General features: G+C 40.8%; 1 protein-coding gene across 1 annotated transcript in view; it reads right to left on the reverse strand.

The window, feature by feature from the left end:
* Positions 1–10,717, reverse strand: part of abcb9 (ATP-binding cassette, sub-family B (MDR/TAP), member 9) — a 23,975-nt gene that overhangs the window by 6,342 nt on the left and 6,916 nt on the right. The window contains exons 3-10 of the mRNA XM_014014712.1: positions 7,586–7,716; positions 7,280–7,485; positions 3,871–4,068; positions 3,660–3,788; positions 3,382–3,570; positions 1,702–1,875; positions 947–1,106; positions 572–708 (exon numbers count right to left, since the gene is read on the reverse strand). Coding sequence (XP_013870166.1) covers positions 572–708; positions 947–1,106; positions 1,702–1,875; positions 3,382–3,570; positions 3,660–3,788; positions 3,871–4,068; positions 7,280–7,485; positions 7,586–7,716 — 1,324 coding nt within the window. The remainder of the gene's footprint in view (positions 1–571; positions 709–946; positions 1,107–1,701; positions 1,876–3,381; positions 3,571–3,659; positions 3,789–3,870; positions 4,069–7,279; positions 7,486–7,585; positions 7,717–10,717) is intronic.

Raw genomic sequence — 10,717 nt, forward strand, 5'->3', positions numbered from 1 at the left:
GCCATTTCCGCCTTTTGGCCTTATGTTCACTTTTAGTATGGTTTCCAYGCAATCCTTTATAAATGAGACCCCTGATTTTTATCAGCGCAAAGTACAAAAGCCAGCCTCTCTGATGGTATGGGGGTGTATTACTGCCCATAGCATGGATAATGTTACATCTGTGAAGGCTCCATTAATGTTGAAAGCTACATCCAGGTTTTTGAGCAACACATGCTGCCATCCAAGCCTGGTCTTTTTCAGGGACATCCTGCTGATTTCAGCAACACAATGAAGACACATTCTGCAGGGGGTCCAGCGTGGCTTTGTGGTAAAAGAGTGCGGGAACTAGTCTGGCCTGCCTACACTCCACACCTATCTGTCATTGAAAATCTGTGGAGCTTTATGAAGAGACCCCGGACTGCTGAGCAACTGAAGTTGTTCTTCAAACAAGAATGAGAAAGAATTCAGCTACAAACTGTAACATGACTTTAGTATTTACATTAGGATTGTCTTGTAGAGTGCCAGTCATTGCATTTAAATCCAACAAACACCAGCTGTGATTCAGAGTTTGCAGTTATAGCAGTCTACTTACAATGTGTTCACTTTCTGCATCCAGAGCACTGGTAGCCTCATCCAGGATGAGAACACGAGGGTTGCGAATGAGAGCTCTTGCAATGGCCACCCTCTGTTTCTGTCCCCCAGACAACTGTGTGCCCTTCTCTCCCACACCTCAAAAAACAAAATACAACCAGTTCAGTGTCATGACTTCATCTGCTTGGGGCACTGCTCTTTTACCAGAGTGTACTTAACGATTTAAACAACTTAAAATACATGTTTATCATGCACAGCTTACTGATCATAATCCATATTACAGTTGTATGATCCCCTGCTTAGGGGTTCAGGCTAACATATAATTTCCATTTACATATGAACCAAACTGATTCAAATGAACAGATTTAGTAGTTACTTGTGTCATAGCCTTTAGGGAGAGCACTTATAAAGTCATGAGCATTAGCTTTGGTGGCAGCCTGCACCACAGCCTCCAGAGAAACATCAGTCAGTCCATAGCTGATGTTTTCCCTAACTGTCCGGGCAAACAGTACAGGTTCTTGTCCCACCAGAGCAATCTGAAGACACAAAAAAAGAAACAATGACTCCATTTTCTGAACAGGTTTTGTAACATTTACAAGCACTGTCTAAAAAATTATTTCCACCTTCTGAATGTAGAGCCATCTTCAGCAATAATTGGAATATTCCGTTTATCACTGCCTCACATGGCTGTGGATACATTTTTAACTCACTTTTCTTTCCACTGTTGCTTCAGTTTGTTGAGGTTTGAAGGCATTTAATCATGAACAGCTACGCTGATGTTTAAACTTATTAATTTAAAACAGGGACAGTAAAACCATGTTAAAATAATGCAATCGTTGTTCTGAAGGTCGACCTTCTGAACAGTTGTTATGTATTTGGGAAAGTCAATTCACCCTTAATGCCTCTGATGTGTGTCCCATCAGTGTATGAATGTGATTGGCACTGATTAGTCTCCATTGTGATTGTACATGCTAGCTTTGTAGGAGATCTAAGAGTGCTGTGTGAATGGGTAAATGAGGACACAAGGTTGTAGTGTGAARTGCTTTGAGTGTCCTGGTTGGGTAGAAAGGTGCTATATAGGTACAGTCCATTTTAGCTGGAAATTTTTCCAACACAACTGAGTCAACTCACCTTAGAGTGCAGATACTCRTGCTGGATGTTGTGAACAGGCTTTCCATCCAGGAGCACGTGGCCTTGCTGAGGGAGATAGAAATTTTCCAGCAGACTCACACAGGAGCTCTTTCCACTGCCTGAAGGCCCCACCAGGGCGGTAACCTCTCCAGGCCGAAGAGTAAATGACACTCCCTGCAAAAATAACAAATTCAGATGGCGGCTGTCCTCAAATAAAATTAAATAAATAAATACCCATAATTCAAGTAAAAAAAAAAGTTGATTTTTAAAGCTGCCTTTTGCTTTTATTATTATGTTGAGTTTTTTGCACAGCATATTTTTGTCAGTATTTTTGKGATTACACAAGAAAAAAGTTCCTAAAATTGCACTTTTATTAAATGGCCTGACTGAGCCACTTTTGGATTGTGCTAGTTTTGCAGGAAATAATAATCCAAAAAACTACTTAGCTCAGCTTAAGTCAAGCTCAATGCATAATCCATTATCTTAAGAGGTAGCATCAAAGGATTTCATCAGGATAAAGGTAGTTTTACCACAGGTAGCATCATGAGACGATTTATGCAAAAAGACTATTTTGAAAAATAAAAAAAAAGGTTTAGGTGATTATTTTAGGGAGGTGATGAAATCTAAGTCATGGTTCTATGTTCTATTTAGAGAAAAATGTATTCTACAGTACTGTAACTTTTTCAATAAAATCAAAATGTTTTTCTTTTTAACTGTTTAAACTCTTCTTTACCCTCATTTCTGAGTTCTGTGGCACCTGAGAGGAAGTTCCTTTTTTGTTTCTCTGAGCATCGCATGGGCTAATGTTGGGATGGATTTGCAGWTGTAAAATATAGCGTGTTCAGTACTGAGATTTGTGTAAAGACAAGTCAACAAATACAGAATTAAGACTTGAATGTTAATGTAAGAACCRAAGTGATACATCAGCTAGGCTAATAGCCTCAGCCATTTAATCAGCCRTGGCCTCAGCCACGAAGTTTCAGCATCTTATCAACAACTCCTTCATGTTCTGGCCACTGCCTAGAGGCAAGCTGTCCCATCGATGGAGGTTCTCTCCATCATGTGACCAGAAACCTTCAACAGAGAAAACTGACTTCTATGTAAAAATGTGTTGTAGATGTTTTCAGGCATGTATCTACATACATGTACGTCCTGGTCTGAGTGACCGTGTCATCTAGCCATCCAGACCAGTCTGTACATAAAATCATTTTAATCACAAAAATATTCACACAGTAGTTTATAAAATATATATCATGTTTCACCTAAGAAAAACCACAGAATGTGTGGTGCTTTTAAAAATAAGTAAGTGAACAAACCTCAATAAATTTCTTCAAGGGGGTGTGCACTTGTGGGAATATGAGCAGCTGTCCTAAATCTGTTCCACTTATGTTTCTCACTGGAGAATGATGATGACTCCAAATTGTTTGATTTACAGACAACAATAATTGTYTCTAAGGTCACTGCTGGTGTTTCTTTGTTTAATTATGACATGTTGAAATGTGTTGTGTTTTCATAACCTTTCATACACTTGAGGTCAKATTTGGTGAAGACCCGATCATTGTTAACATGTTCTGAACTGTAAAACCTTTGAGGTGAAGGAGAGTAGGCTTTGTTTTTTACCATGACGGTGTGTAATTTGTCCTAACAGTTTTGCGAGTGTGTTTTCTTCTCAGAACAAACCTTGAGGACATCAGTCTCAGGGCGTGTTGGGTAAGCAAATGTAATGTCTTTAAATTCAACCAGACCGGTGCATGTGTCTGGAGCCTCTGTGCCATCGGCGGGATGTTTCGGTTTTCTGTCCAGATACTCGAACACTTTCTCAGCAGCTCCGACTCCCTGCATGAGGCCTGTGTACACGGATGCAATGCTCTGAAAAACAGGAAGTTAATGTTTCTGTAAGGTGTCTGCTGCTCTGTTCTCGTTGAAGAGAAAAACTGATCAAATAACTGATGAATTACCTCAAAGCACTCTCCCAGCTCAAGCATATAAATRAAAAAAGCAATTAGGCCTCCGCTGCTCATCTGACCAGTGAGCACAAGGTGACCTCCGTAGTAAAGAATAGCAACCTCAAGAGCAAGTTCTGACATCTGAAAAACACCAATAAACATCACAGATGCTTACACTTGAACCTGCAGACACCAGCCARCCAAGGCAGCTGCAGAAACCTACACAACTGGACCACATGTAGCAAGCGTAGGCCAGGGCTTGCTTTTTGTTCAGCTGGAACATGACCAACAGTTTGGTGTAGTAGGAGTCGGCCTCGCCGCTCTCGTTGGCAAAGCTCCGGACCGTCTTCATGGCTGAGATGGTTTCTTCTGCAACTTTATTGGCCTCTGCCAGGGTTGTTTGCACCTCTTTGGTGAGTTTCTAGAATGTAAAACACAAACAAACAAGGAAAACATTAAGATTACATGAGGAAAAAACACACGTAGTGTTTTGGATGTCTGCCACTTGTAAGGTATGAAACCCTATTAAGGATTTGGCTTTTTTTTTTTTTACAAAACCACTTCAGTGTGAGTTTACAATCTATTTATTTTCATCAAATTTAAGATGAAAAAATAGCCTGCTCCTGTCCTAGCACCTGTAGCACATGTGTCAAACTCAAGGCCCATGGGCCAAATGTGGCCCACAGGTGACTCCCGTCTGGCCGGCCAGGGGGAGTCCACCCCACGAAAACAATTTTTTTACTTAATATGAAAATAGTTTTTTTAATCAATGGTAAACTTTAAGTTTGTGATTCTATACAACAAAATAAACCAATTTAAAAGGTGAAATATAATAATACTTGTCCTGCCCCTGAGCTGTTGGCTTTAAGTAACAGAGCAGTTTAGTTGGATAGCTCAGTAATAATGTCTCTGCTTTAAAGCCAGCACCCACCATAAACTACATTTCCCATTATGCATGTTGTTTATGCTGGTAATTCTAGTGGGAGAGTTCAGAATTCAAGGTTACTCAACACAACTCTAGTAAAACTCTCTCACTTTTAATTTTGAGTATTTCTGTATTATTTATTTCAGATTTAGTCAGTTGTACATGTTGTACTCTTCAGTGTTGAGAAGAGGACGGTTAGTTGAAGTTAAACATGAAACATTAAAGTTAATTACACCTGGCCCTTTGAGGACCACTATAAAGCTCACATGGCCCTCGGTGAAAAGGAGTTTGACACCCCTGACTTATCTAAACATAAATGTTTTTAGTGCTCAATAATTTGCACTTACTTTCATATATGACAAAGTAAAAACAGACACGTATACAGTTCTGTAAATTTGTAAAAAAAAAAAAAATAAAGTAATACAAAAACATAGAAATATTTACATGTATGTAAGTACTCAGACCTTTCACATCAATACTTGATATTTAGCTCAGCTGAGTGCCTCTGCTCAGATACATAGTCCACCTGTGGATTAAATTGGACCAAATTCCCAGTCTACAGAAGGCCTCCTAGCTGATAATCAGAGCAAAACCCAAACCATGAGATCAAAGGAACAGCCTGCAGAGCTCAGAGGCAGGAGGACTGCAGCAAAGCACAGATCTGAAGAAAAATACAAAATGTTTTGCTGCTCTGTGGGTTCCCCAGAGCTCAGTGACCTCAATAAATTTTAAATGTACCAAACAGGACTCTTCCAAGAGCTGGTCACCCAGCCACACTGAGCAATCAAAGGGAGAACAGTTTTAGTAAGAGAGGTGTCCAGGAACTTGATGGTCACTCTGACTGAGCTTCAGAGATGCTGTGTGGAAATATGACCAACTTCCAGGAGGACAACCAGAAGAGCCAGAGCAAAAGCAGGTCTCCACTGATGTGGCATGACAAAGTGCCTAGACAGAATCATGTCTGTCTGTCCATCCATCATCTACAGTATATACCCGCTTCTTCCCCTCAGGGTCACTGGTGCCCATATCCAGCAGTCACAGTGCGAGGGGTGGGGTACACCCTGGACAGGTCGCAAGTCCATCACAGTAGAAGCATTTCATCAAACATAAGGACTCAGACTGTGAGGAAAAAGATTGTCTGGTTTAATGAAACAACTGAACTGTTCGCCCTCAGAGCATTATGTCTGAAGGAAACCCGGCACCACTTATCACCTGCTCAACACCATCTCCACAGTAAAGCATGGTGGAGGGAGCATCATGCTGTGTGCGTGTTTTTCAGCAGAAAGGATTTGAAGATGGGTCAGGGTTGATGAGAAAAATAAAAACATAAATTAAAAAATCAGAAAATAATTGAGATATCCTTAACAAAAACCCATGTTCACAGAGCTCAGGACTTCAGGCCAAAGACATGTTCCAACATGACAATGACCCAAAAAACACCAAGAAGCCTGTGGATGTCAGGGATAGTTAAAAAAAAGCCCTGACTTTATCAAACAGAACTAAAATGAGACCACCCAGTCAGACTGTGTGAGGATCTGCAAAGAAAAGTGGCAGAAAATGTCACAATCCATGTGTAAAAGCTCGTTCCTCAAACCCAAAAGACTCCTAGCTGTAATTCAGTACCAGGCACAGAGTCTAATACRTCTGTAAATGTGACACTTCAGTATCACATTTCATGCGGCTGTGGCTGAGTGATTAGAGCAGTTGTCCTCCAGAGAGTTGGAGGTTCGATTCCACCACTATTCAGTTACATGTCAAAGTGTCCCTGGGCAAGACATGGAACCCTTCAGTGCCTCTAATGTGTCCCATCAGTGTATGAAGGTGTATAAAACACTGTTTAGTAGTAGAATGATTTATCCATGAGAGATGTAGCAGAGTGCTGAATGAATGTGAATGGATAAATGAGGGCACAGGTTGGGTTGAAAAGCACTATTAGTACAGTCCATTTACCTTTTTTTCATGTATTTCCATCCAATTATGTTTCTGCTTTGCATTATAGTGTGCTCAGTGTGGATTAATGAGAGTAAAAATATATTTTAAACAATTGTAAAATCAGACTGCAACAACAAAACGGTCAAATACAACCCCAGTTCTAATGAGGTGACATGATGTGAAATACACAGCCTGGCCAAATAAAAAAAAGGTCACACAGTCTAATATTTCATTGGACCACCGTTAGCTCTGATTACAGCACACATTCACTGTGGCATTGTTTGGATGAGCTTCCTAGACCGGACCAACTGCAGCAACCAATCATAGCCCCCCCTCCACAGGCTGTACAGTAGACATGATGGGAGCATCCTGGAAGATATCCTTCCAGTTTTTAATAATGTGTTGAACAGTACTTAATCCAGTTTTAGTAGTTTCTACAATCTCTTAGATGTTTTCTCTGCTTGATGCCAATGATTTGACTCTTCTCAAACAGACTGACATCTTCTCCATGACCACAGGAYGYRTCTTTGGTTGTTTAAGAAATGAGAAACAACTCATTGAACCAGTTGGGTTCAATAACTTGTTGCTGATAGATAATCAGCCCTGCAGTAATTATCCAATAGGAGGCTTGTACCTGTTTGCTTAGTTAAATCCAGGTGGAGACTTTTTGGCCAAGCCACGTATAAATAAAAACAAGAAAATAAGGATTTGCAAACCTTTTTCAACCAAGATTAAACCAGAAAGACAAGATACTTCAAAGGCAAAAGTACTTCACCTTGTAGTATTCACCATAAACTTTAGAGACGAGGGCAATGAAAGGAAATCCCATGACGGTGACCAGAGTGAGCTTCCAGGACATCTTAAACATGAAGATGAAGAATCCAGAACCCTTGATGGTGCTTCGCAGGAAGACGTTGACATTCTGGGAGATGAGGTCGCTCACCTGGGTGGTGTCGGCCGACAAACGTGAAAGGATGTCCCCTGTGGGGGGTGACGCAGACATGTTTTTAGAGAAATCTGATGTGGCAGGGTGAAAAACGAAATGCGCATGAACAGAAAAAAGTTGATGCTTCGACATTACCAGTGTGGTTTTCGTCAAAAAAGGCAATTTCCTGCCCCATCAGGGTTCTGAAGAGACGATTCCTGAGTCGAAGGTTTAATCTTGCAAATGTTAGGGTGAAGACTCCTCCACGCACTCCTATGGAAAGTGAACTGAGAAAAACAGAGACTGAATTCAAAACCAGAAAGCTGAGAGCACCTGGCATAAAATTACAAATATTAAAACATAAATCTAGAGCTGTATACTTCTCCCAAGGCAGCTAAAATACAATTTAAAACAAATTTTAAAACATGCAAAATATCAAACACAAGCTAAAAACTACACTGTTGTAGAAGYCAAAGCCAGGAAAGTAACTTAATAGAAATGCAGACTGCATTTATGTAAATGGGCTGTTTATTTCTTACTATATTTATAAGTTAATGTCCCATCACAGCCATTATTTATATTTAATGCTGAGTTTGGGATCTCTGTCCTACTGACCATTAAATACAACTTGTAAATAAACAAAAAGGRGTTTCAAAAAACTACTAAGGTTGTCCCTTAAAACATTTTATGTACGGGTTTTTTTTCCCCAGAACCTCTATTATATAAACCTGGTTACTCCAGAGCTTTTAGTAAATGAGATTCAATAATTTTAGTTTATGCTTGTAAAACTGGAAAGCTTTCTGGGATGATGTGCAATGCTGGCTCAAGATTCCAAATTTGCTTGAACCTTCTAAAAATTATATTATCTTTGGATGTCTAAGAAAGTAAAAAAAAGAAAAGAATTACTTGAAAATGTGTATAATGTAATAATTACTTCGGGTACTGTGGTATCCTGATTTAGTAATCTTTTGTTTTTGGTTGTGTTACCAGCCAACACCACTACAGGCAGTAGCAGAGAAAAACCTAAAAAAGCTACTGCAGGAGATTTAGAGCAGAAGAAGTTACCCCATGTGCTATACAGAACTGGTACTCTAACTGTAAGCTGTGAAGAGCATTAAAAAATAAGTTTAAATACAGTATACTGTATCTACTGAGAGTGGACAACATTCCCAAGAGTGAAGATATCACATATTGGCGACGAGGATAATGGACGTGGATTGTGCCTGATTCAAGACGCAGAGCTTGTCTGGATGCATGTGGCCAGTGGAAGTGAAAGTGAAAGCAAGAAGACCAACAACAGATCTAACTAAGGTGATGTAAAACTATAAAAATGAGTGCAATGATAGGTACTCTGTCAGCATTTGATGCCAAAGAGCAGACTTGGGAAGAATACTGCGAGATTCTCGATCAGTTTTTTGAAGCCAATGACATTAATGATGGGGACAAACAGAGAGCTATCCTTATTAGCGTGGTGGGACCAGCTACWTACAAGCTAATGAGAAACCTAGTGAGCCCAGACAAGCCCAGCTCTAAAACCTACATGCAGTTGGTAACAACAGTGAAAGAGCACTTCAATCCTAAACCAAGTGAGATTGTACAAAGGTACAAGTTTGACTCTCGTTCACGTCAGCCCACTGAATCCATCAGCGCATATGTAGCAGAGTTGAGGTGGCTTGCTCAGGATTGCAACTTTGGTGCTACRTTGGAACAGATGTTGAGGGATCGTCTGGTGTGCGGGATCAATGATGATAGGATTCAAAGAAGGCTACTATCAGAGACTGATCTGACTTTTGAGAAAGCATTTCAGATTGCTGTAGCTGCGGAAGCYGCRAACAGAAACGCTCATGACCTGCAGGAGCCAGCAAYRTGTAACAACATGAAGGCAGAGGAGAGAGACACGAGAGGAAGTTGGAAACAGAAAGAAAAAGWGTGTTACCGATGTCACGGGAAAAATCACAATGCCACCGAATGTAAGTTTAAAGACTCCAAATGTCACAGCTGTGGAAAAGTTGGGCATRTTGCCAGAGCRTGCAGATCCAGAAATAAAAGAAAAGATGATGTGTGCCCCAAGGAAAAGTTTGGTCACCGGGGGCAGCCACACAGATCACACAAGGTATGTGAACAACAAAATGATGAAAGCAGTTCAGATCAAGATRAGGAAGCATTCACTCTARYATGTTTGAAAACCRAAACTTCTATTCAAAGAGTTGAACCATTTGAAGTAARGGTGAAAGTMAACAGAAAAGAAGTAAARTTTGAAATAGACACGGGATGTAGTGTCAGTATTATGAATGAAAAACTGTTCAGGGAGATGTGGCATGAAGGAAGTCAACCACAAATAAAAGAAAGCAAACTCTCTTAGGACATACAGTGGAGAGAAAGAGAAAGTAACAGTTGTGGGAGTGGCTCAGGTTGAGGTGAACTATGCAAGCCAAACCAAAACATTGCCMCTAGTGGTAGTGAAGGGAACTGGACCAAGCCTGTTAGGCAGAGGGTGGCTGGAAGAGTTAAAGCTCAAATGGGATGATATTAAGCATGTGAAAACAGAGGCACAGGGATTACACGAAGTTCTCTCAAGACATGAAGAAGTTTTAAAGAAGAGTTAGGCATGTTAAAAGGAACGCAAGCAACAATCCGTGTATCTACAGATGCCTGTCCCAAATTCTGCTGGCCCCACTCAGTCCTCTGCCATGAGGGCCAAGGTTGAGGAGGAGATAGAAAGGCTCTTGAAGGATGACATCATAACCCCAGTGAAGTATGCAGAGTGGGCAGCGCCCATTGTACCTGTTCTTAAGCCTGATGGCTCTATCAGAATATGTGGCGACTACAAGTTAACCGTAAACAATGCTTCATYACTGGAACAATATCCTATTCCCCGTGTGGAAGACCTCTTTAATGCACTAACAGGAGGGAAACAGTTCACCAAGCTTGATCTAAGTCATGCGTATCAGCAGATGTCATGGATGAAGAGTCAAAGAAATACCTGACAATAAATACACATCGTGGTCTTTTCACCTACAACAGACTAGCATTCGGCATGTCATCAGCCCCAGCTATTYTCCAGAGGACGATGGAAAGCTTGTTACAAGGTCTGCCCAGGGTTGTGGTATATTTAGATGATATACTGCTGACAGGTAGAGACACTGTCGAGCACCTGCAAACATTAGATGAGGTACTCAAAAGACTCAAGGAAGCCGGCCTGCGGCTTCACAGGCATAAATGTGCTTTCTTAAGGGCTCGACACACGGGAGGCGACGTCGCTCGCTCTCCATTCATTTCCTATGGAGC

This window comes from Austrofundulus limnaeus, unplaced genomic scaffold (assembly GCF_001266775.1).
Source record: "Austrofundulus limnaeus strain Quisiro unplaced genomic scaffold, Austrofundulus_limnaeus-1.0 Scaffold118, whole genome shotgun sequence".
Classification (NCBI taxonomy): domain Eukaryota; kingdom Metazoa; phylum Chordata; class Actinopteri; order Cyprinodontiformes; family Rivulidae; genus Austrofundulus; species Austrofundulus limnaeus.